This window comes from Nanorana parkeri, unplaced genomic scaffold (assembly GCF_000935625.1).
Source record: "Nanorana parkeri isolate BGI_ZX_2015 unplaced genomic scaffold, ASM93562v1 scaffold48, whole genome shotgun sequence".
NCBI classification, from domain to species: Eukaryota; Metazoa; Chordata; class Amphibia; order Anura; family Dicroglossidae; genus Nanorana; species Nanorana parkeri.
The window spans coordinates 2,746,615-2,774,139 of NW_017306316.1; the positions used below are offsets into that span (position 1 = coordinate 2,746,615).

A 27,525-nucleotide genomic window follows, 5' to 3' on the forward strand; every position below is an offset into this window, starting at 1 on the left:
AATTCTCCCTCGTTTTTAAAATGTCCTACTGCTGACCAGTTTTACACTGATGCCCTGTATTCTCTTAATTTAATAGAAATTGTCCAGCAGCAGGAACATTTTACATCAGTTTTTCATCTGTGGGATTCACCACTAATTCAGGTTTTCTGAATTTAAAACAGGTATCGCCATACTGTTGGTAAATCAAACCTGGGCAGATTTGCCCATCCCTACTTACAGCGGCTGAAAAAGAAAACTCATTTTTAATTACAATAAATTACAATGAGGGGAATCAAAAGTGGAGCAGGCAAAATCTGGAGCAGTTACCAAGGGCAGCCAATCAGCTTCTTTCTTCAGTTTGTTCAGTTAAGATTTGAAAATGAAAGAGAGAAGCTGATTGGTTGCCATGCACAGCTGCTCCAGATTTTGTCTGCTCCAGTTTTGATAAATTCCCCTGCGTATGACTTGCCTTGTAATTGTATATGTTTTAGCAATTGCTATGAAAGTCATTTTATAATTCTATGTTATTAACAATTGCCCTTTCATTTCAGTCTGCAGCCAAACACTTAAAATGTATCTTCTGTGCATTCTTGGCAACAGTGAGTTTCTAGATGGGATTTTACAGAAAGTTTGCTAAAATCCTTGTACATAGTTGACCCAGGGGGGGTTCTTTTATTTCAGGGATTTTATTTTATACAAGGCAGACAGAGCAGCTAATAATAAAAGTCGGCCTAGATTTCCCATCTTTTACTGATGTCTGTCACAGCTTCACTACGCACTTGTAGACAGAATGCCTAGGGCGTATTATTTTTTTTCTTTTTAGGTCTTGCTGTACTAAACAGTAGTACAGTAAGACCTAAAAAGACATTGCTGCATAAAATAGGGCCATGGTCTAAAACAGAAGTTGGAACTCATAAGAGTGGACATTTGATCTTATATCTATACCCTCAATTTTAACTCTTCATAGATATGCTAGTAATTGTTCAGTGAGAATGCATGACCAAATGCGACACACTGGGTTAAATCTACTCTTTTGCATCATTGGAACTGCCATGTCAGCTGGGATGGGAATCTGCAGAAAGGCAAAGCAGAAAGAATGCCTTGACACCTTAGGCAATAAACAACTTACTCATAAATTAAATAATATACAAGATTAATGACACCATATGCCATAAAGGAGAGGAGAAAGAAATGCACAGTAACCCCACTTGGATTTATCTTTGTGTGTGTTTTTCAGTCTGAAGCTGGCAGAAGTCAATCAAATACCTCTGGCCAGTGCAGTGTGGATAGGAATGGGTTAGCAATGTGACACTTCTTTATAAATGAAGTTCAGGAATGTCACCAGCACACCATTCATTAAGTGAAGATCAATACAATTTAATGACAAGACAATGCCATTCAATTCTAGCGTTTTCGGGGCCATGCAGGGTCCCCTTCATCAGGCTCCTGAACTTTATGCATATTTCACGGTGCCGTCCGTGGTCACTACTAGCACCCACCTGGACTTCACAGGGAAACTACTAAACCGGTAAGGAGTGCAGCAGGATATAACTTCTTTATAAATGGCCCCCACTCTAAAACATGCCTTATTTGAAGATATGTTGGGAGTCTGAACTAGAAATTTTATTCAGCTGGATGCTCAGTCTACGCCTGAAGTAATATCCATGACCTTTTCATCCTTGGAAACATTATTATGTTTGCATAGATTTCATTTTAGGAGATTTACCGTAATTAGTTAGTTCCGCTTTAGTTATTTAGTGGATTTTTATTATTATGACTGTCTTCTGGGCAGGACAGTTTAGGTGATGTTGAGTAATTCTAGATAAGAGGGGAAGACCCATTCTGCATAAATATCCAATGAGGGCATGGAAAGAGCTTATTGGAGTGTAGGTTTCCTATTTCTAGTTGGATTCCAACAATTTTTCTATTATGCATTTGATGCTATTTCTTGTACTGTTTGATTGCTTTGGATATGTATCTGCTTAATTGCCCATGTATCCTAAAGTAAGCAGAAGTATGGGAGCTACGACGACCTCCTAATAAAAATGTAGTTGCTTGGCTGTTATGCTGATTCACTGACTTTAAAACTTTCACTGGCCTGGAACAAGTATACAAATCCAGGTAGTTAGAGGAAAGTCAAAGTCCTTATTGTTATGCTTGTTCCGTGTCAGAAACTCAGAAATTATTGATGCAAGTGCACCAGAATGTTAAAAGTTTTAGTTTCCTGCAGAATAAGCTGGTCTCTGAGCACTGGCCCTGATATCCTGTTCAAGGGTGTCTCCTTTTCCTTTCAGAGTCCTATGGAGCCACCCTTGTGTGTGCTAGTAAGCTGTGTGTGTCTCCACAAATACACAGGTACAGCAAGGCAAGCAACTCCCCACTCCTTCATCCTTTCTTCTACCTTCTCCAAGCCTGTGATCTTGTAGTGGACAGGAAGTTCAGGGAAGCCGAGCTGAGTTGCAGCCAGCTGTTTGGAAACATGATGACTGGAATTGTTTGGGCAAAAATGTAGAGTAATACTTTGCTGGGCAATGTATATTTGTATGATCTGGATTCGTTATTGCAAAAAAGTTTGAGAGTTTAATGCTGCTTTAATATTTTCATATTTTGCCTACACATTCCCTATAATATTATCATGACCAAATCTAAATATAGCTGGAACTCAAACTCATTAGGCAGCGCAGTTTAACATCCTGCATACTTATGTCATATAGTCTGTACATTTATATGTCTGTTCAGTGTGTGTGGGAGCAAGTTGGATTAAAATGAGAGAGCTGTTACAGTAATGCAGAAGTAAAAGTGTAAAGTGGAACTGTCACAAGTGCTAGACATATAATTAGCCTTTACACCTGGACTGTCAGAAAGGCTTGGAAGCAGTTTGTAGACATTCATTCAGACTTTTCGCAATCACCTCCGCAGATGTGCCATCTTTACGCAGTGTGCAGCGGATTGTGAAGTGATTGTCAGTTAGAAAAATGGGAAATTGTTAGGAACAATTGCAGTTAGCGTAACACAGAGCAGTGTTACTGTCTTGGAAACTGTCACCTGAGCGCTCAGCCAGCTGACTGTCTGTCAGAAGGAGCCTCATAATTACAGATGTTGTGTCGCTCTCTAGGGCTCCTCGCTTCAGTGGAAAGATTTCAATTTCCTATTACAGCCAAAGATGACAAAACCATTTCTGTGTGATTCCCACAGTGTGTGTTATCTGCCATCTGACTGCTGTCAGAGTATTGATATCCACAAACATTGTATCACTGTATTTGTTTTGGTCAGATGAACATCAAGCGTGATTTATATATGCTCGTTTGCAGTCATTTTAAAAGTATTCAGACTCGATATTTTTAGTATAATTCATTTTACACTTTGTGGCATTTGAACGATAACCAGGCAGAGGGGCTATGGGGTGTTTGAGGTGGGGGTGTAGCCCCTCTGTCATCTAACAACTAGTAATGTCAGCTGAGCAGGACTCCAACTAGAGCATTCCAGGTTGCTAAGAGCTGGGTTGAGAGATGTGTATGGCCCTTACCTGGGATCTGGGACGCTCTGGCCTGGAAGGGGGCGCCAGGCACATTGCAAACATTGTGCAACAGAGTGGCCATGCCTCTCTGAAGGTTGTTTTGACTGACATTTTATGCAGAACTAAGGTTACCCCTTTGAAAAATATTAATAATCTGAATCACATTTCTGATTAGTGTTTGCAAACACTGATCAGAAGCTCAGTTCGATAGCAGCTGCTGTATTACTAAGCAAGTCCCAACTGTCATTTTGACTGCCTGCAATTTCAGGTAGGAACGACGGGAGGAGCAGCAAGAGGGGAAGAGGTACAGGGCATGCTATGTATTTCCAGTGTACTTTGATGAAGGTTTTTTTTGTGCATGCGTAGCATGCCCAAGGAAGAAGACTGGTTAAATAAAGAATACTTGTTTTCACAAGTATTTTACCACTTCCTGTCTACATACATTTACTCCAGTGATGGCTATTTGCTATTCCTCACTTTCTGGTGGTGACTACCGTAGTGGGCTACGTCTATCTAATTTGTGTTGAGTGACAACTCAAGAGTACACTTGTTAGACAGTGTTGTCACCCTATAACAGAAAGTGCCTGAACAAGGACTTTCACTGCAGGATCACTACATGTCATTTTAATGAAAGCTGCAAATATAAATAATTTAAAATGAATTTTGACATTACAATAACATGTTAAAGCTTACTACAGTATATGAGATTTCACTAATTGGCCTTGCCTCTACAGTATTATATGTGCATCTATTCTGTACTTTCATGTCAGACCAACACTTACAACCCCCTGTAGCCTTGGCAAAGCGTATCACCTCTGAGACAATAGTCTATACTTGAGATTCTTCTAAGACACTTGAGATACTGGCTGTGGAGCATATTTTTTCAAGCAAAACAACAGAACAGAGGCAACTAATCTAATTAAAACTGGAGATGTTTTGTTTGAGGAAACATAAAGGATTCTGTCAAAATTACTCACCATCTGCAAAAAGAAAAGAGACGTAAATTAGCATATTGTAGTGCATCGATTTTGTTGTCTTGTAATCCTCACATGAACTGACCGTTATTATTCTATTCATGTAAGGTTTGTGTATTCTAATGGGTTTCTAACAAGTCAATTCTCAATGTCTTAGAATTATAAAAAAAAAAAAGAGTAGAACCGCTAAATACACATTTGATGTACACATATGTTTACCACCTTTATTTGTGATTGCAACACCTCCTACCCAGTCAGGTGGCACACAGTGCCTGTTTCAGCAAGGCAGCTTCCTAGGTTAGTTTTCACTGAGTAGCAGACATTATGCATTGCTTCCAATTGTCCCTCATTTAGAGGGGCTGTCCCTATTTTGGAACCAAATCCCTCCACCTCGGTTGTCCCGCCTGTTGTTCTGATGTGCAGACCTTAATAAATACATCTGTTTAACTACCAAAGGTGTTTTACTACACTTTCATCCGTCATGTATTTGTTCACATAGATGTGCACAGCCATACAGCATGTACATCCATGCAGAAACCTGCCACCGGGAGGGACAGATGGTGCGTGTATCTCGCAGCAGCTGCCTGTTTAAATCAATGGCAAAACGCTGATCTGAACTTGTACTGGTCTTGAACTTGGCCTGGACTCAGACTGTCTGCATCCAAGCGCACGTATCCGTACCTGTGCAAATGTCCTGTCATTGAGTTAAACAGGTGGCTGCGTGCCAACATTAACTTTCACATTTGTGCAGATATGGACGCATGCCCTTGGGTGCTGAATAGGCCAATGTTGTGCCTACTTACCTATAGGGATGTGCAAGTTTAGCTCACCATGTTGCCATGTGCCAACAGCTACACAGTATCAGCTGTCCCTCCCAGGTGCTGGTTTGTGAAAAGACTATGTGGTTCTGCACATCCATGTGAATGAGACCTTAATGTTTTGCAGTAATAATCTCATAACGTGGTTTGTAACTAAGGACATAGAACCTGTATGATATGGCAACACATTTGTCTAGGGCCCTCTGATTTTTAACCAGTCGTTGGCACTTGGTGTACTACATATGGCCAAAAAACTGCCATCGAAGTCATAGGGCATATATAGTACTGAGGATTACTAAGTGCGAAGATTTTTTTGTTAGTTTTGACTTGTGCAGAGAGCTAAAACTTATGTCATATTCTTAATGCTGGGTATCCATGGGGAAGTTTTGCCTCCATTTTTTGTCGCGTAGACACAACTGCAAATAATGATGTCTGTTCGAAAGGCACAGATAAGAACGAAAAACTGACAGGGGTTCAAACCCTTACTCTACTAATACAAGAGCTTTTATTGCCCACTGTTCCAATCTGGGGTAATTTCTCTCACTTCTTGTCTCAGTGAGAACTGGACAGGAAGTGAAAGGAAACCTTGTGTCAGAAGTAAACCCTGACACGTGTTCTACCTTTGCTATGCTATCCAGTAAAAAAAACAAAAAAAAGCTTTGTTTGGAGTTCTGCTTTAAAAACTTTATTAAACCTTGCAGTGGGGCTATCCCCTCACTGCAAGGGGTAAATGCTAATTTTTGTCTAGGTTCAAAAATAACAAAGATACACTCACTGAATCCTCCGAGGTGGCTTGCTGTTAGGCCGGTCCCTGGAGCATCTCTCCTCTGCACTGATGGTATGTCCCTCAGTGTCCTCACATCTTCTATATTGTGTATAGAACGTGATGACTCAGGGACCTTAGACCGCTAGAGCAGAGGGGAGAGAGGCGGAAGGGACCGGTCTAAGAGCAAGCCCCTGAGGATCAGGTGAGTATAACTTTGTTATTTTTTAACCTAGACGAAAACTAGCACAAAAAATGTCCCTGGCGTTCTGCTTTAAATACAGCCCTGACGATAAGTACATACCTTATGTGCTAATATTAATATCTGTACAATTCTCTATGAATAGCAGTAAGAGGAAAGTCACTGAAGAATCATTACACAAAGTCACCTCTGTTTTAACCTATAAAGTTTCTTTCGGCTTCACTCTGAAGGTAAATTTGCATAAATTTATTTCAACCTCCGCTGGCCGTAGTGGGCTGAAAAATTTATCAGTGAGACTTAATTTAAAGCTAAGAGATATATATTCATCAAAGGCATATCTGACACCCTATGGAGATGAAAAGGCTATATCTACTGATGACTCTGTTCTGATTAAAACGTCCCTGTGGGATCTCAGCAGCTCTAATCTTTGAGTTGCGTTCAAAGTTTAAAATAGTAGCAATAAGAAAGTCTGAAATGTAACCCCTTCCTTTCTGCCCTCGGAGGGCAGTAATGTCTTTTATAAATTTGAATGCAGTAGGAGAACTGACAAGATTAAAAACATAACAAGTTTTTTATGTATTAACATGCTACAAAAATATATTTTTTTAAAGCGTACCCAAAAACAAAAATGTAATATATTACATATTATCTGTCTTCAGATGTGGTGGCTGCATTCGTTTTCTTTTTTTTAAATTTGTTTACCTTTCTTTTTACCTAGTCATCCTGTGTATAAAACACACTTTTTGTCTCTTCGTGGCTACACTCATTTCTCCACTGTATCTGTGGAGTAAGCCATGGCTGTCACCTAGTCTGGACTTCAGACATGTCTGCCTTAATTATCTCCATTACATGGTTGATTGATGGAACTAGTAGTGTGCACAAGAAACATAAGGACGTTTGTGCTATCTTTTCATCTCACAGTGACAATGACACTGCATCTCTGGAAACAGGAATTTTCTGTCCTTGTTGAAACATTCTCAGCCTGAAAAAAATTAAAATGAATGCAGCCACCAAATCTAAGGACTGGTAATCTGCAAGACGCCTTAAAGGAGAACTCTGGAGAAAATTATTATTAACACTTGCAGTAGGACTACCCTCGCACTGCAAGGGTTAAGTGAACGTTTGTGTCTAGGGAGGATAATAAAAAAGTTATACTCACCTAATCCTCTGATCTGGCTCGCTGTAAACTCTAGATTGCTGAAGTGGAGGGGGGAGAGGCTCCGGGGATCAGTCTTAAACTGGCCTTACTCCTATAGATTATCTGTAGATTTTCTATGGTCAGATGGAAAAAGTGCCACGGATTCCTCCATCTACGCTAAACTGTATGGATGGAGGAATCTCCCGCTGGGCCAAGCTTCAGTATCTTGCTAATCGGCCCCGCTGGCTGTCAAAAAAGCTGCACAATCTGATTGAATGCAGGCATTGTTCAGGTATTTTGTGAGTCAGTGGGGCATGTGCGTCTCAGAGTACAGAGAAAAAACATTGCCAAATGGTAGAAAGAGGCTATTATGGTAAAAGAGACCTACACAGTCTCTTCTGCTGTAAAAAGCCAATCAATTGGCAATTGTTTCCCCTTGACCACCACTATAAGGTTAGTGATACACTTTGAAGGCAAAGTAAGTCCACATGCAGGCATCACAAGGTGTGGTCATGCTGCCAGCAGCTGCCAGTACCTCTAACAGCCAGAGGTTTGTGTTAAGCCCACGCAGACCCTTAACATCTGCTAATGTTTCCTTCCAGTTTTGTAAATTAATTTCTATTAAAGATTTTGTGACTAATCACATTTAGTTAACTGACAAAACTGACAACCTTTATTAAGATGTATATGGGGATAATGTTGGGTAAGTGAAATATATTAGTTTATACCTATAAAAATGATTATCATTGATTTGTGGCCCGACATTTCTGATACTTGTTGCAGTCTTTCTTGGGACTATATTGATATAAATGCTTGCGCAGTTCAGAATAAATGCATTATTGGCTTCGAAATCAATCATAATGCCGTCCCTGATCCAGTGATTGCAAAACAGTTTCTTGGAATAGTCGTAAATCCATATTAACAATGACATTTTCTGTTAATGTTTGATCACTTTGTAGAAACTTCCATGACGATAAACTGTGAACAAAAGAGTGAGAAACTAAAGGTCAGTTTTAAGTTGCTGGTGATGTATACTGAGAAATGTAAAGAAGAACTCCAGGGGAAAAAATGATCAACCCTTGCAGTGGGGCTACCCCTGCACTGCAAAGGTTAAGTGCTCATTTTTGTCTAGGTGCTAAAAAAAAGTTATTCGCACTGGTCCATCCGAACCAGCTCTCTGCTTCTGTGATCACTGAAGTGTGTCTACTCCTACTCTGCTGCACAGATGGACTGCTCCTCGGCGTCCTCACATCTATACAGTCTATGCAAAGTGTATAGAGCGTGATAGACTGCTGCAGCAAAAGGAGAGAGACGCTCCAGGCAACAGTCTAAGAACAAGCTGGCTTGGATGGTCTGGTGAGTATACTTTTTTTTTCTTTAGCACCTAGACACAAATGAGCACTTAACCCTTGCAATGCTGGTGTAGCCAGTGGTGTATTTAGGTTTGGTGCTGAACTAGGCAAGACAAAATTTGGGCACCCCTAATCTAAATTTGCCCCACCCCTTCCTGTTTAAGACATTTTGCATGACCTTGTCAGTTGTTGGATACAGCTATATCCAGCTTCTGTCAGGTTGCGCTATTAGCGTAGCAGGGAAGCCGGACTCTCAGGTGGGCTATGCGGGGTCCGTGGTGGGCTGTGCAGGGTCTCAGGTGGGCTGTGCAGGGTCCCTTTCTTACCCGCAGCTCCCCAGCCTGCCTCCACAACATCCCATGCTCAGATAGTGGGGTATGGGCAACCCCGAGCCGCACGCAGCTTCTCCTCCACCTCTGCCATCCAGGCTGCATCTCACTGGGCCCCGGGCCCCACCTCCTCCTGTACCGAGCAGCTCTCTCAGGCAAATTAGGTTGGCGTGAGGCCCAACAAGCGGCCCAGCTTGCCTCACTGATTTCTGCCGCCCCAAGGAAAGTGCAGCACAAGGCAAATGCCTTGTTTACCTTGTGGTGAATACACCCCTGGGTGTAGCCCCACCAGGCAGATATAAAAGACACAAAGTAATCCAATTCTCTATTCAATAATACTTCATTCAATAATTTTTTTCAAGTGTAAGTACCTGAATGTAACTTTGTATCACCCTCTTGCAATACACTGTACAGTAGAATTAAGACTAGGAGAGTGAGAAGCAGGACAAGGAGCCAGACAGTGATGCGTCAGTGCCAACAAAGATATGCTCCTCTCTGCATACCCTCATAGACAGGCCTCTATGAGTAGGCCGATATGGTAAAACGTGTTAGGGGTTGAGGTTGTGGAGAGGAGCATACAGTGTGTATTGTTATTTGTAAATAAACAATCTTACTTTCAATGTAGACCTGTGAAGTGCAGCATTTTTGGAATTTTGTTATTACAGGTGGTGGCACGCTTTTTTCCTGCATCTAGGCATTCCAGTTTTGGAATGTGAGTGGTGCTTGCTGTGGTGTTCAATATTGTAAACTTTGTTTTCTTTCTAAAGGTGCTCCCTGAGTAGAAAATCCTGGTCTCCTGCCAGCAGCTTTGATTTGGACCCATGCTTTCTTTGGAAGCAGTGGTCTGTCTGCAGCAGTCTAGCTCTGCAATTAGCAAAGCTCTTGCTCTCTCCTGAACGGAGAGCATTGGCTCTTACTCCGACCTTTGCAAAAAGATTTCTGCTTCTTTACAGAGACCATATGTCCTATTCTGCATCATGCTGGCAGGGGTCAGGCTTTTCTACTAAGTTTGTGTCTGCTTTTTAAAGAAAACAAACGGTAAGACTGAACCGTATTTGTTTTGATGCAATTGTAATATATTTAGCTTATGTAAACTGAAATTTGAATTGGGCTTTAAGGCTGTTTGCAAATTGCAATCTTCACTTGTCCCCTTTGTGATCAGTTAATTTCTTTCTTATAAGGAAACATTTAGTACATGTCAATTATCATTATTGCCTACAGACTGTCTTTGTTTTCCTGTGCTTAGAGCTTTAGTGGAATCTCTTCTAATGGAATTCTTTTAATTTCCATTTGTCTACACCAGGGCTGATAAATGAATGCACCCGAGGGGCCTGGGAGTTGTGAAATAAGTGCAAGCTCTTAGTCTATGGGGAAAAGGTTCAGTTCCTCCCTACTGCCTCTAAACAACTTAGAAATACGGCATGAATAACACATTCATATGCCTTACAGTTACAATCTCAAGACAGCATTACACAGGAACTCAGCGTTGGACTAAAGTTATAAATACATGCATCATTATGTTGCAGTTTTTAACTTACACCACTCATATTAGAGAATGTCTGCAACTAGTGCAGAGCCACACAACTCATTCAGCTACTTTAGCTTTGAACCTATTATGACATAATCAAATGAGAGCCATTACAGTGCATTAGCAGCTATTACCCATTTTAAATGAGCTCTGAAATGCAGAGATGGAAAACAGACACTACAAAAAGCCTAACAAAAATAAAGTTTGTGTCTTCATAATGGCATCTATATTGGTGTTTTATGCCATGCCAATAGCACTATGTATGTCTAAGAAAACGATATAAAAATTCATACAGACAAGACTCTTTATAATATTCAGTAGAAATCAGGTGTTTGGGAAGTATTGCAGCTGCATACTACCATAATGGAAGCTATCACTTGTCTTTTCTTCTACCACCTATTAGATTTCCTTATAGTCAACAAGTATAGCTTCAACTCATGAACAGAGGAATACTATGTCCAGGGCCAGATGGAGCATGTTGGCACACAATCCTTTAACGCTCATGGACACGTCTTTTTGTATGAAACATTCTATAGTTTTACTGTTCCATTCACAGGTCAGAATATATGGTCTTTTGTCTAATAATGCATATGGGTTAATGTTTCTTTATCTCTGCATTTCTTTATACCACTGTTGCGATAAAAAAATGTACAATGCATGGAAAAGCACATTGATGTGGAGTATGATGTGTTGTATCTAAGGCAGCCTTTCCTCACACTGGGGTGCCTTCTGGCTTCATCAGGGGTGCCTCAGCATTTTCACATGGCGTGTCATGGCTTTCAATGGGACAGTTGGGCCATCAAACGGGATGAGGGGGGAAGGAGCGACACTGATGTGAAAAGGGCTTCTGATGTGAAGGGGAGGCTTCTGATGTGAAGAGGGCTCCTTGATTTAAAAGGGAGACTCTGATGTGAAGGGGTAAAGCCCATGGGTTTTTTTAATGTGGTTTTTTTTTTGGAGTCCCTATTTGAAATCCATACAAGACCCCTATCTGGGATAAGGGTCTGGCATGGTTTTGGAGGAACTACATTGCTTTTTACAGTTTAGACCAGGGTGCCTCAAGGTTTTGCATACTTTTAAATAGTGTTATGACTGAAAAAAACATCTACGTAAGCATGATGTAAGGTGCTGTACCTCTAACTGCTTTCTTCTGCTTGATTATTGGAGAAATGAGGCAGTGATAAAAGGAAATTAAGGAAATTATCATTTTCCAACAATCATTTAACTGGAAAAAAAAATACACGCTACACATGCTGGTATAGTGGGAATGCTCCTCACTAGGCTCTTTATGGACCTTCTAGAATGATTCTAGTTTTGACAAATAATAGTGACATCCATTCACAATGACTGCTTGATATAATTTACTTTTTTATGTTAACAAAAATATTTGGTATAAAAAACACTGGCTTGTCATGTACACCCCTTACCCTGTTACAATGTGTGAAAAGATAAAACTAAATTAAGAAAATTAAAATTATTATTACTATAATTATTATAAAAATTAACCCCTCAAAATGAAAATCTGCAGCTGATCTGCAGATTAGTTTTTCACCCTAAGGGGTTAATTTGTTTTATTTAACCCTTTCATGACAGCACTGTTCAAAGTATGCCGCGATCATAAGTGTGAAACTTAGTGACAGTGACATTGCATGCCACCTGTCTAACCTGGTGACCACTATTAGCTTTTAAAGAGAAAAATTTAAATGTTAGCGTTCAGTTTAGGCTGAGAAGTACAGAAAAATGTATGAAATCCTAGGCTTGTGGGGTGTTTCCAAATAAAGGACAAATAAGTAAATTTATTTATATGCATTCTTTTAGCGGTGCTGTTTTTGTAAAAAATAATAATCAAAACGGGGGGAAAAGTGTTTGTATTTGGTTTTTCCTCATTTAGAAAAATATTTTATTCGTGAGGCGTTAGGCACACATATGTGATATACGGTAAATATATAGCCCTACCTGTCCTCTAAAAAAATGATATATTATGTGTGGGTGCACTTAGTAAGAAAGTGTATTACTGCTGTGGAAGAATCACACAGGAAAAATTTTAAAAGTGTGTCAGTCGTTAACGAACAGAAACTGAGAAAAGCTCAGTCTTGAAGGGGTTTAAATATCCAAGTAAGCTTACATTCTGCTACAGGTATCTAGTATGGAACACAGCATGTAATATACACTTATTATATCAGTCAATGTACTGTATGTTCTAAGCTGCACTATGATCCATTTCACATTAATGTCAAATTGGTAAAGCATTTCATATTCAAGAACAAAATAGACAGGTGTTTTAGAAGGTATATTAAAGATGTTTACATTGATCATTTTTGTTTTACGTGGCTTAAAAAAAGGTTTCAGTATTTTGTGCTGTTTGTATTGTTTTCCCTTCCAGTCAACATTTGTTAAATTACATTAAAGTCATCCATAGACATCAGATCTCTCGATATTACTTGAATGTGGATATTTATACATATGACGTATGGAGGCAGAGTATTTCCAGCTCTGTGGCTCTGTGGCCGATCAGTTCTTCCCCTGAGAACAATAATCAGGGTGTGTGTAAAAGTTAAAGAATATCTATAGACCAATGTATGCATTTCTTGATCCAACTGTAAGTAGTTGAATCAGGCGTCAGTCTTGTGCTGGTACATGGTATGTTTTGGTCTCCCATCTGTCTCGCATACATCCATACATGCTATGTAGCCACAATCCTGCAGAGAACTGATCTCTAATATTTTGCTAATAATATTTAGTAACACATAATAATGAAGGGAATATCAAGAACATAAAACCACTTAGTGTAAGTGCATCATTGCTAAAATGTTCTTCTTTTTCCTAGAAAAAATTTCTCCAATGGCCAAGAGTCCTTAAAAAGGCAAAGTTCCACTACAGGAAGGACGGTCACTCTCACTCCACAAGCCCTTAAGCACATTTGGGTGCGGACGGCACTAATAGAAAAAGTCCTCGATAAAATTATACAGTACATTGTGGATAACTGCAGGTAAGAAGTCTTACTTTTATTTTCACTGACTCTACTATACCAATTATTTAGGGGCTGATTTATAATGCGTTAACAGTGTTCGCAGCGTATTACTGCCACTATATGTTAAGCAGGAGCATAGGAATTTTCTTCGGCTTCATCTAGTGGCAGTAATGTGCGGCAAACATTATTCGCTCAGCTATGCGCTGGGAGAACATGTTGTAAGTCATCCCCTTAGTTTTGGGTTACATGCTGTATTATATATACACTGAGAACATTTTTATCTGACACATTCATTTAGATCAGTGTTTGACAAATCTGTGTCTCACCAACAGTGTATGTTTGCATATAGCATCACATGTACTGTGTGTGCTCATTTTGTTTTGGACTTGGTTCCAAATTTAGATCGGATCAAAAGTTCCGTACTTATATCTGCCGCCTGGCCTGATTCAATAGAGTATACTCTCACAGAGAGAAAATGAAAATCACACCAACTCCAATCAGTGTAAAATCACTTCTGCTTTATTGTTCTCCTTTTCAGGGTTTTTATTTAACAGGTGAATGTGTATATTTGAGCGTAGCATTGCAGAAAAGTATTTTAGTTTATATATTCTAGCTTATCATTGGTTAGATCTATTTATGCATAACTTCCTGCCAAGATGTTTATATCTTTCGTCTTGGGTGTTGTCTGAAGAGGAGGCGCCAACTTGTTTCCTATTTCTAATGCGTACTTCGGATATGAGGGGGGGTGCTTAGCACCAATTTCTGAGTAAGGTTTTGAGGAAGGCAAACGAGCAAAAAGCAAATTAACATATATATTACAATTGTCTATTGAGATAGGCATTTTGTCATAATTGTACTTAACCACTTCCATTACAATTTGTGCTGTTGAGTAATTTGTGTCTTAACAATGCTATATACTAGCAACCTCTACCGATATCTACAACATATAAACTACTAGTGAGACTTAAGGTAAACTACACAAGTATGAATAAAGAAAACCTGGTGGATACAGAGTAACATTGTTTACAATGTTTTAATTTGATTTGCTCTATCAGGGTCGATTCACATCAGCCAATGCGCTACATTGCACAGCAGCACTGTTTACCTTTTTTTTTTTACTTTATTGAATTGTAACAAGTGACATTTTATTAGGTTCTATGGGGACAGCGTGATGGAAGGCGGTACTGCATGCAGTCCTTTTTTTCAGGTGTTGCTGTGGTGTTGCACACTACCGTAACATGGTGGGGTGAACTGTGCCCATCCGTGACAATGTAAATTGCCTTGTCTTGTGTTGGAGCTGCACTGGAAAAAATGGCCAGCGCAGCCCCAACAAATCTGGTGGGAATCGGCCCTCAGCCAGTCAACAATTTATTTCTTAGGTTGCAGCTTATAAATGTAAAAGAAAAACGTTAAAAGCAAAGTTTATATATTAACACTACCCTTAAAGGAAACCTGTGAGATCAGAAATGAGTGCTGCTATTGGTTACTTGTTTTTAAGAGCACAACATCCAGGACTGCCAACCTAATCCTGACTTCACTAGCTGGTGATTTAACACAATCCCATGGCAGTTTCAGAAGAACAACACGTTCTCCCTTTGTGAGAACATTTACTGCATATGTGGTCCATATGTTTCCATTGTTGGTTTTGGGCATCCACAGCCAGTTAGCGCAATAAGCTTTCCTGTCTGGAGCCATACCAACTCTGGGAAACTGGCTTCTTTGAAGCAAATCAGTTGTCAAAATAAATTGCTCAAAAAGATTTGCCTGCAAAAGAAGAGAGTAAATACCTTTCCAGCTCTGCTGATTTGCAGCTCCTGTAAAGACTGAAGAGAAACTGGCACTTCCAGGAGTGTTGATCCCTGTGTCCACCGCAATGGCCAGTGGTTCTCCGACTGACAGCCATGTCACTAATGTGTCCTGTAGTGATGTGGATTTCAGTGGAAGGAACCACTAAACACTGCCGGGGACATAGGAGAATGACACTCCCATAAGTGTTAGTTTCTCAGCAGATTTCAGAGGAACATTTCTCGTTAATGGAGCTGCGTTTAGCAGCACAGACAGTGGGAAAGGTACACATTTTCTAATTTTTACAGGAAAATCTTTTTGAGCAATTTAATTTTGATGACAGGATCATTTTGCATTGAAGTTCTACTGAAGACAAAACGGTGTTGGTATTAACTTTAAGGATTAAGATTTCAATGAAGATTGCCATTTTGTATGTCTTCTGTCAGCTGCAGGGAACAGCAGAGATTCACGCAGAGAATGCAGAATAAAGTGAATTATTGTCTATTTTCTATCAAACCACAATTGTAGCTAATGTATAAGCAGATGATTTCCAGCTGAGTACTATAATTCTTACACTTAACTTCCAACTTGTTTTCACTGTATTAAAATTCAAATAGATTCAGCATTGTGTTCATCATTCAGCTCTTTCATCTTCTTCCTATTCAAGGAAATGTACACCCTTCAGCTTACCAATACACATCACAGCAGGTTCTGCCATGATACAAAACTCTTTCTTATACACTGTATCATTTTTATCTTCGATTAAGCAAATAATACAAACAGCCAACAAAAAATGCAGTCTGTCATAAAGTAACAAGAAGTGCTTTATGACTTTTGTATAGTGGTCAGAGACAGAGTGACATAGAAGTCCTCCCCACAAGCCAAGTAAACTCTCCTTCTCTACAGTCTCCTACTACACAATTGCTCCATCACAGCTGTTACAAATACCCAGCTCTTCTCCATTATAATGTAATCCTCAGGCCTAAATAGCAACATTTTGTATGGGGCCCCTTTGATCTCTAGTTACACCCCTTGCAGAGCCCAATTGAGATCTCACACAGCCCACCTGAGGGTGACCCTGCAGAGCCCACAATAGATTCTCTAAGGTGGGCTCTGCAGGGTCACCCTTAGGTGGGCTGGTCACACTGCTTACCTGTCCGCCTCCTCTTCCTCCACCGTCGGTGATGAGCCCCGCCTCCTCCGCCCATCGCCGGTCCCCACCTCCTCCTCTGATGCCAACCCCAGGCCCTGCCTCCTCCTCCACTGCTGGCTCCAGCCTGCTCCACCACCGCTGCTGGCTCTCACTGACTCAGCAGCGGCAGTGGAGAGGAACGCGCCACTGCACAGATCACTGTCATCAGGAATGTCCTGGCTAGGCCCCCCTGTGCCCCGGGCCCCATAGCGGCCGCTTGGGTCGATATGGTGATTGTTACACCACTGGTGACATCATCAACCCTGTGTGACCTCCAACACCATCCAACACAAGGTTTGACTCCCAAAGGAATGGAGGGGCAGGGAAGTGTGGGAAAGGGGAAAATAAATGGGTCAGGGTGAGCTAGTAAGACAATTGTTCACTTTGCCTTTCCCCAGTATAGTAAGCACCCTATGGTGGTAGTACATTGAGTGGCTTGGCTCTATCAGCCTGGATATATTTCTATACAAATGTAAACTTTCTAATTTGTTTCAGCTAAGTCACCCCTTGTCCTAGGTGGCAGTGCTTAGCACTGGGGTGCTCTCATATGGGAAGTTCTCTTTAACCTCAGAAGTCTTGTATATTAGGCAAGTTCCAGCAGTGCTGCCAAGTAACCTAAGATCCACATCACAGCAGTGATCCTGTTGCTGGTGGCAACTAGCCAGCAAGAGGATCTCAAGACAGAGCTCTCATTTACTCTTTATGCATCACTCTCTTGCCAGAATCTTGCTTGCCACAAAGGGAGCAAAACCTTGTTGGTTCAGCCAGCAAGGGAGCGACTCTGTAGCAGTAATCAACCGCTCTCTTGTGTTGCTATAAGTGACAGAATTGCTGTGACATGGGCCTAAAGTTATCATCTGGCACCTTTCCTTGCTACATTTCCTTTATTTTCACCTGGAGATTCTGTCAGTAATCCACTTGCGGTCTAAAGTGGCAATGCTTTCTGATTGTACAATATCTATGGAGGAGCAGCATTGTCCCCCTAGGCTGTTTGCTCCTGCTTCGGACTACAGAATACCACCCCCTCTCCCCATCTTCATAACATAGTAATCTAGTCAGACCCGATAACAATCCTTGAGATTTACACAGGAAGTTAGGAGCTCACTGGATTTCTAGTAGGATCAACAGGTTTTTTTTTTTTCACTTACAAAATAATAGTAAACTTACACGAACAAATAGAACACCTGCAGTGGTATAGTTAAATATTTTTTATTGCAAACACTCTGAAATTGCAAATGTAAAATAGTGCATACATGGTGTGTTTCATGTGGCTTTCTTAATAAGTTTCCAAAAACTCCAACAATAACTAACAGGGTTATACACAAAAGGGTGAAGAGTTTGGAGAAGGCAGGACAAGTGAACAATATAGGCTAAAATAGCTGATCTGGAAAAATTCTCCAATTCAGCTCAATTTCCAGTTCAGCTATGTTGCACTAGATTGTTAACTTCTCCTGTCTTCTCCAAACTCTTCACCCTTTTGTGAATAGCCCTGTAAAAATACAGGGACATTAAAAATTGACTAAACTTTCCCTTTAAAGCATACCAGCATTTGTATAGCGATCTAATATATGCTTAATATTATAAGGAAGGACAGTGATCTAAATGTGATATTGTAAAGCAGGGCAGTAGAGCATAGGCGTCACTACAGGGGGGCAAGGGGGGGCAATTGCATAGAGTATGACTTATGTAAATATAACTAATTACCCATTTTGTTCTGTTGTGTAGAAACCATTTATTATACCCAGACTGAAAGGTTCAAATTCCTCAGTTTGCTCACTTGCTTTAATGTGGATGAATCCAGCTGTGCAAAGCGTATAAATGAACAAAAGACAATTTCAGTTAAGAAGGTCTAAAGAATTACATATTAATCCTCTTTGAAAGAGGTAATAATATTCAGCTGTAAATCTTCAACATTACTTTAGTCATGCCTTATAGCAAAGATAGAGTGGATCGTAATATGCTCCATAATGTGTGAAAATATAGAACTATTGACAAAGCAAAGCTAATTTACTGAAGTATAAATTTCCTTCTTCTATACTAACAATATACAGTACATGACATTCTTTCACCATTTCCTCATAACATATCAGCTTGTATAAAATTATCTAAATTCAAAAGCCAGTTGTGTTTCCTTAATGAGCAAAAAACATGCTAAACAAGATAAGGAATAGGAAGGAAGGGTAGAGAGAATAGATAGAGAGATAGATAGAGAGATAGATAGAGAGATAGATAGATAGATAGATAGATAGATAGATAGATAGATAGATAGATCTGTTAGATTAATAAATATTATGTGTCACTCCCTCTCTGATTGGATTAGTAAGGCATTGCTTCCTTCCTCATTCAGCTGGGGATGGAGTGACACATACAAGAACATGAGTGTTACAGTGTCCTGCCGTGTCCTTCGTAGCAGATCATAACTGTAACATTGGACCAAGGCTTTATAAACAAGGGGGGTAACAGTGTTGCTGCAGCAGATTCACACTACTTTCTTTAATATAGCTCGTGAGCTATGGCACTTACAGACACTCTTTTCTTAAAATGTAAAAAACGTAGTAAATGTTCATCTTTGGCACGTTACCCTCAATTTCAGTTGTAATACAAAAAAGTCCATTGCCTGAAGTATCTTCAGAATCCATCTCTTCCAGGAGTGTTGGATTCCTCGTCCCCCACAGTGCTCTGTTGTTCATCCTGCTCGACCCTACCACACTTGTTTTGCTACCTCACTACAAGACACAATAATGAAGTAGAGGTCGACGGATCACGCCACTAACGGCTATAGGTTGCATTGTGCGAGAATCGTTGTTAATGCACAATGATTATAATGTATATAATGTCAGTGGATACAATAATTATTTTTTTATTTGTTTATCTCTACAGTAAATATTATGAGAAAGAAGCTTTATTGGCTGATCCAGTTTGCGGTCCAATATTAGCAGTTCTTTTAGGTAAGACTAAAACAAAAATCAGAGTTTATTAGTTCTAGCCATGTGCATTATAGTGTAAATGTTTGTGATATAAGAAATTAACTGGGCTGTAATTTCAGTGAAGGTCCTATAAGTGTCATTTCTATAACAGATATAACCTGCCTGGTGAAATAAATATCATAATATAAGAGAGGATTTCCAAGAATATTATAGAGCCTCCGTATTCTAAGGGTCAGGTCTTATTTTCCTTTCCCTGTAGGTATTAATAGTAGCAGTGTTCTCCATCCTACTGCAGCGCTTAGCAGACTCCTGTGATACCATGGAGAATAACTGCATCTTATAATGAAGCAGCAATAACAAATGCATCCAGCAGGTGATACTGGTAGTGAAATCTTTGAATTATCGCTCTGTGTTCTGTTGGAATGTGGAGTGAACAGGGGGTCCGTTTTTTTCCTACATGGATGATTTCCAGGAAGAACCCTAATTTGTAATACAGATGTGCAGATGTGCATGTTGTAATTCTCTGATAGGGAAGGTTTAAAACACTATATACAGCATTTAATTTATGTTTTTACTATTTTGTAGTTGCTAAAATAAAATGTTGTTGTGTCCAGGCATCTAAAGGGGAAATATACAGTATTCTCTATTTCATTCTTTATTATGTTCAGTATTAAAAAAAATCTGTTTTCATTTTATAGACAGGTAAACATAATTATTACATACGAATATTTCATGTTTACTATGTCCACTCAGTAACTGGAGCTTTAGGTCCTTTTTTTCTTGTTTTCAGGGTAATTTTAGCTACTTTATTGAAAAAAACACGTCTCTGTTCTGTAAAGCTCAGATTAAACACACAGCTATACAAGTCAGTGAAGCTTTCCCTTTCCCCACTTGTTGCTTCCTTCTATTCAAAAGACTTCTTACAGACTTTTCAGTTAGACAGTATGAAAGATAAAAAGATACTGCTGTGCTTTAGAAGACCAATAGAACGGAATTCATCAAAACAGGAGCAGACAAAATCTGGAGCAGTTGCCTATGGCAATTAATCAGCTTCTGTCTTTCATTTTCAAGTCTCAACTGAACCAACAGAAAGAGAGAAACTGGGTAGTTGCCATGCACAGCTTCTCTAGTTTTTGTCTGCTCCAGTTTCGATAAATTCCCCACATAGTGTTTTGCAAATGCTTTTCCATAAGTGCACCCAGTGATAAATGTTTATTTCTAAAATAATAACTTATTGAAAAAAAAAAAAAACTATTATAAAATAGGATTAACCCCAAACCATTATAGTTTGCCTTTAAGAAAGGTGTATTAGGTAAGGCATATCTCTTATCTAATGTACCAAACACATATAGAGGAAAGGGTTTGATCAAAGAAGCTGATATTTGATCATTTTTTAAATACATTAAAGCCCAGCTCCAGGAAAATTAAACATTTTCCCTTGCACTGGAGCAGCCCCCACACTGCAAGGGTTAACAGCTCATTTATGCCTAGGAGACAGGAAAAAGCTGCTGTACTTACTTGATCCCCACTCACCCAGAAGTGAGCATCATCGTATACAATGCAGGGCTATTAAGCCTCCATTGTACTTAATTACATTAGCATTCTTAGACCGCCACAGTGAAGGGGGAGAAGAGGCTGCGGAAACTGGTCTGGAAGCCTTGAGATAACCAGCGGAAGTGGGAATCAGCTTTTTCCTGTCCCCTAGGCGTAAACGGCCAGTTAACCCTTGCAGTGCTGGGGCAGCCCCACTGCAAGCAAACATGTTTAATTCCTATGGAGTTGGGATTTAGAAGATCAGCCAATCTAAATATGACATTTCATCTAGAAGTTAACTCTGTGTGCTGAATCACCTACTACCTGAGAATTTCAGCAGCTCCTCATTATTGCTCCTGGCTCCATCTTCTTTGCTATAGAGTCTAAATCCACCTGCTGCCGAAAAAAGGCTGTTCAATCTTCCTGCTGAAATTTGCTTACTCAAAAGTGTAAGGACTACCATGAAGTGTAAGGACATACCAGGACTGCCAAGGAATGACTGCTGTAAGTAGGCAGAAAACCAGATTACTAAAGAAAAAAAAGGTTTTTCTGCAGCCACACTCCTAGCAGTGTCATTTTTGCTGGACAGCTTTGTCTGCATGTAAATAGAAGCAAATAAAAATTGGCATGTGACATGAGAAAGAAATTATGAACTGAATGCTATCATTCTATGGATCAATCACTTGTTTTTGTTTTTTTTTCACTATCGCTCCTTTAAAGTAAACTGAATGGACTCTCTCTCTTCCAGTAATTCTTGAATAGCATTACAATTAGCATTCAGTGATTTATTTCCACTGTTGGCTGCAGTTGGTCTTTAAACAAACCAAGGTCTTTAAATAACTACAATATGTGCACATTTATTATTTTCTTGTGTTGGGAAAAAATGACAAGTTCAAGAACAAGGACTGCGGTAATGCGGTTTCTTTCTTCACACAGTGGACTCATTTCTCCTTGTGTTGTTTTTCTGCAGTGGGACCTTGTACATTTGAATACACAAAGCTAAAAACAGCAGATCATTACTGGACAGATCCATCAGCTGATGAACTAGTGCAGAGGCACAGGATTCATGGAGCACATACTCGCCAGGACTCCAGTCCCTCCAAGCGGCCTGCTCTTGGGGTATGTACCATTGTCCTCTAACTAACGAAGTGCACAAGTCCTTCATAAATACTTGTGTTTGTGGTTGGCAAAATTCATTAACATTGGCACTGTTTTCTTTATGTGCATAATTATGATACTTAAAGTAGGAGGAAAGGCTAAAATAATCCACATCTGAATCCTTGCCTCCCAACTGCTCTTACACATACAGTTGTTAAGAAATATCTGTGTAAAAACTTTTTTTTACTCTTCTTCTGAGCAGTCACATGAGCACTAAATCTCCAATCCTATCGTATTGAATGAGCGGCTGCTGCGGCTCGTGGAAGGGAATTCCCTGCCCTGCTGTCAATGACATCATGATGTAATTCAGCCCGTTATCGGGCTGGCACATCTGCACAGAGGAGCCAGAGCATTACGGTCATGTGACCACTCATATAAAGAATAAAACAAGGTATTTACACAGAGATATGTTCATTAATGTATGCAGCTTGTGCTTTTCTCCTGGAACATTACCTTCCTCCTACAAACACTTAAATAAAACTTGTGTAGATGGGCAAATGCAACTTGATTTCAGGTGCACTAAACTTGCATTTGAAATGTATTTAAGATACTTCTTAAAGAGAGGTAAAGCCAAACCTTTGTTTTGGCTTTACTTCTCTATTGGGTCACAAAAGTAGATTCACTAATGTCCTCCTGTGAACCAAAGTCAGCACACCAAAGTCTGTCCCTCCAATGAGCACTGGAGGAACAGAGAGGGAGGAATCCCTGCGGGGAGCGGTGACTGACAGTCATTGCTCTCTGCAGGGAGGAGACCGTGAGCTGAACCATCAGCGGTCTTGCGATCATTCAGCTATTGGTATGTAGAGTCGGCTTGTGACAGCTGCAGTGTTCATGGCGAGTATAAGTATTGGAAAGAGTATATTTTACTCTCCCAATACTTCACTAAATTCCTTCAGAGAGGCATCGGACTCCTTTCTGAGCTGCAAGTAAAGAGAAAAGTAGTTCTTATTCAGACAAATGACCGTGAACTCAAACTAAGTTAACGTTAACCTATGTTTTCACTTAGTTAAAGATAACATATAGAAAAACCTAAAGCTGTGATCCAGAAACCCTAATAGACTTGCTAGCATAAGCTGTCAACATACAACTTTATTCCAAAAGTTCTATCACAGAACAGTCCACAGTTCCCCTGAAATGCCTCTGCAAATACTGATGTTTTTAAAGTCAGACATTGTATATCTATAGGCATGCCTACTGTGGCTATGCTAAGGCCTGCCAATAGACCACTTAGCTGCTGGCCGTTGCATTGTGGAAATGTGGGCTTATTATTCACTGCCTAGAAGTGAAGGCACTGTAAACCTGCTGCTGTATGTGCTTCAGTGACTATTAAAATTAGATGTATATTTTACCATCCTATGCTGTTAACTGTTTACAAAGGTTTTTCGTTCCTAGTTTTACCTTATCCCACAGGTTCATTTTGTTTGGTTTCCATGTAGTGTAGGTAATATACGTGTTAGTGTGTTATGGGTTATAAGCTCATTTGATGTCAGGGAGTGTGAGTAGATTATAATTTGCATAGAATATGGCAAGCTTTGGACGGTAAGACTAAATGCTTACACACATTGATAAGATTTACATTCCAATTTTAAAGGCTATAGATTCCCTTTAAGAGAAGACTGTTGTCACCAATTACTGCTGCTTATGGCAGGCTCATGGGAGCTCTCCATGGTCCTGAAAAGGCTTAGCCTTGCTTGCACAACCTAGAAGATGAATGCAATAGCCATGTTACATTGATTTTGCTGTGTTCTGGAGATCTATATTCCTGGGAGCCAATAATGACTGCAGAGACTACAGAATATGCACAAGGACACGGCCGCACTAGAAGGTTTACAGCTTCTATTGCTTAGATCTCCGAATATCTTGGGTCATACCCTGAAATATTCCCCATGCTTTAACTATAATCCTTCTTCTGGCATTCTGGAGTGATGATAAAAATGGCAATTAAAAAAAACGAAAAATTTCAATTTATAAATGTCTCCTGTCAATAAGCATGGTTCAGAACCTTCTTCCACAAATAAAGTTTTTCCAGGTTTAGTGATATCTGACGTTTCTGTCAGTAGTTACTGTATCTACTTGCTGTAAATTAGTTGCATGCTAAACAAAAGACAACAGGCAATAAATATATACTGTGTGTGTGTATACATATACATATATATATATTGTATAGGTAAAATGTTTTATGAGCTACACCTACTATCACAAATTCATTTCTTTCATTAATATGTAGAGTTACTGCCTGGCTGGTATTTCACTGGCCAGGCTGCTAAGCTCGCTGCTGCATTGGCAGACCACACTCAGCATGTAAAAACATAGTGTTATATGTTAAAGGGAAATATATATATATACTGCACATGTAGGTGTATCACTTCTCTGAATGTTTCCTGCTGGGGAAATGTATCCTCACTTCCTGTCCCAGAGACAGGGAGTCACATGCACAAGAGATGGGATATCTGTCTGATGGGCACAGAGACAGCAACAAAAGAGCATATATTTAGTACAATGGGAAGGGATTCAAACAGCTGTCAGGTTTTTATTGTCTCTTATGTCGGTGACACCCACATCCTTTTTTTGTGTTGGTGTCACGGGGACAGGAAATGAAGGAGATCGATCCAGTGAGGACACAAGCAAGAATACAAACTTGCCAGCAGTTCTACATCGTACCTAATTGGTTGAGAACTAAAAAAAAAGTTTGGGGCTTTGAGGGATATGAATAAACTGCATGCAAAGTGTGCCATGGTATAAAGTAGGAGAACTGTTCTAAATAGCTTACCATATGGATTAAGATTGCCTTACCGAAACCGAGGGAGATTGCCTAGGAAAATGAGAGGCTGATTAGAAACAATAAAAAATGGTTATGGAAAGAGAAACACTGCTCTGACAAAATCCCACCCATGCACAAACCTAGACTTGGTGGGCCCTCCTACCTCCAGAGGGTCCCATAGCAAGCCACCCAGATGGTGGTTGTAGTTTTAAACTTGTACCTCACTAGGATACATTTTTTCAGGTTTAAATCATATGACCAAAGTCACTTTATGCTTGTGCATTAATATAAGAATAAATACACTTTTTGGTAAATAGGTGTATGTGTTTAATTAAACACTGCAGTTATAAAAATGAATACTGTGTTTAAAATTATAAGCTTTTGAACAATATGTGCAACAAAGTCCTAGGTGCATAAGGCTAGAAAGTATTTCTGGCAAAGACAGCTGGAGTGGCTGAAAGCCTCTGTTCTGTTCTAAAAATAAATACATCGAAATCTAAAAAAATACAAACAATTGACATTAATCAGGCACAAATGACACAGACTTCACAGAAAAAGCAAACCGTGGGACTGACATCACTGGCAATATTTTCTGACCTAAAAAGACAAACACACAGAAATATGCCTCTGATAGTGAAAAGCAAATACCATTAAGAAGAGAGTCTAAGGGAGTCAAGTAAAGGGATAGTATGAGTCACCCATGATTATTTATGGAGGATAGAAGGGCAAATTCTAATATCAAAGAGGAATTAAATGTAGCAGAGAAACAAATTTTCTCCGTGTTTGATGAATGTGCCCTGCAGATTTCATGATCTGCTAAGGGGTCAGTCATACTCCGAATACTTGAAATGTAAGAAATTTGGAAGCTGAATGAGTCAAATGCATGGAAAATCAAATATATACAGGTGAAACTCGAATAATTAGAATATCGTGCAAAGTTCATTTATTTCACTAATGCAACTTAAAAGGTGAAACTAATATATGAGATAGACTCATTACATGCAAAGCAAGATAGTTCAAGCCGTGATTTGTCATAACTGTGATGATTATGGCTTACAGCTCATGAAAACCCCAAGAACCCCAAATCCACAATCTCAGAAAATGAGAATATTACATGCAATCAATAAAACAAGGATTGTACATAGAACAATATCGGACCTCTGAAAAGTACAAGCATGCATATGTACTCAGTACTTGGTTTGGGCCCCTTTTGCAGCACTTACTGCAATTACTTTTGCACGATATTCTAATTATTCGAGTTTCACCTGTATGACTGTGGAGGAAAAAGGGCAAATATATTTGGAATAATTACCCCAATTAGGTCACCTTAGAAGCTGTAGGACAAATGTATAGTCAGACCTTTACAGATAATCTAAAATGATTATTTGTGGAAGTCTTTTATTCTGCTAGCATACGTTTTATCTGCATGCTGTCTTATGCCCATTGCCTTCAATGGTGAAGTGGTGCATGCTGTTTTGAAGAGTTCAGCAAACCAAGTTGTAATCACTTGTTGATCACCACCTATATTGGTGCAGACACAAAATCGAGTTTCTCTGTTCCACTAGTATATGCCCCATGCACAGGCCATTGCACATCGGGTGAAGCATTAGAACTGAAAATCAAAATGATATTAAAAAACAATATGTTCAGTTTTCTGTTAATTAGAAAATTAAATGTATTACTATGTAAAACTAGCATTGATTTGCCACCCCTGCTCCACTCCTGCCACCCCTACATAGAAGCACTCAGGGAGGGGGAGGGCCAGTTAATCAAGCTACATTGCTTTTCAGAATGCTCACTAGTAACATTCTTACAAGAGGACAGAGCAGAGGAAGAACCCCTTCAGTGAACTTCTACTCCTTCATTGACAATCCCAGGTTATAGGGTAGATCGTGAACCAGGCTGTATTGATTCACCACATTGCAGCCATGTATATGCACACACACTGTACAGTATATATGTTGTATATCGACGATTTTTGGTTCAATACATTGTTATTGTTTATTGCCAAAGTTATGAGACAAATACACATGTCACTCATACAACAAAATTGAAGAGAGCTTGTGTTGTACAGGTGAGGGAGGGATGCTGGGGGAGTACCAAGCAGAAGAGTCGGATGATGAAATAGTTTCAGGCTAGTGGTTGGCTTTCTGAATAGAATAGGGAAGGGAAGAGTAACATGAAACAGTATCAAACAGTGGAGGGATCCCGGAGTCTACCTGACCTACAGATCGCATCCCACCCGATACAAATTTATGCAGACATCTCCCCTACTACTATGCAGAAGAGAAGAATTCTAAGGCCCCTTCTTCAAACTTTAACTAAACATTCTATTAAATATAGATGGGCCTTCCCATTACGGGTACACTTCTATTTTGAGAATGGGTCACACTCCTTCTCAACATATTTAGAGGGAGAAAGGTTGCTCACACATCTGGGCCTGCAGGGGACGGAGATCACACAGCCAGGCAAGGCTTCCTCACATATTGGAGGGAGGGGAGGAAGCAAGGCTGCCCCTCTAACACCACTGTGGGACCGACCACGTCCACGGCCTTCGGCCCAGAAGACCCAGATGTGAAGAGAACCCAAGGGGGGGGG

The 27,525-nt window shown here is 39.8% G+C and overlaps 1 protein-coding gene across 1 annotated transcript in view; it reads left to right on the forward strand.

Annotated features, from left to right (window-relative positions):
• SGSM2 (small G protein signaling modulator 2) overlaps window positions 1-27,525 on the forward strand; it is a 232,215-nt gene that overhangs the window by 149,003 nt on the left and 55,687 nt on the right. Inside the window, exons 4-6 of the mRNA XM_018573651.1 lie at window positions 13,428-13,589; window positions 19,429-19,496; window positions 21,979-22,127. Of these exons, the coding sequence (XP_018429153.1) occupies window positions 13,428-13,589; window positions 19,429-19,496; window positions 21,979-22,127 (379 nt within the window). The remainder of the gene's footprint in view (window positions 1-13,427; window positions 13,590-19,428; window positions 19,497-21,978; window positions 22,128-27,525) is intronic.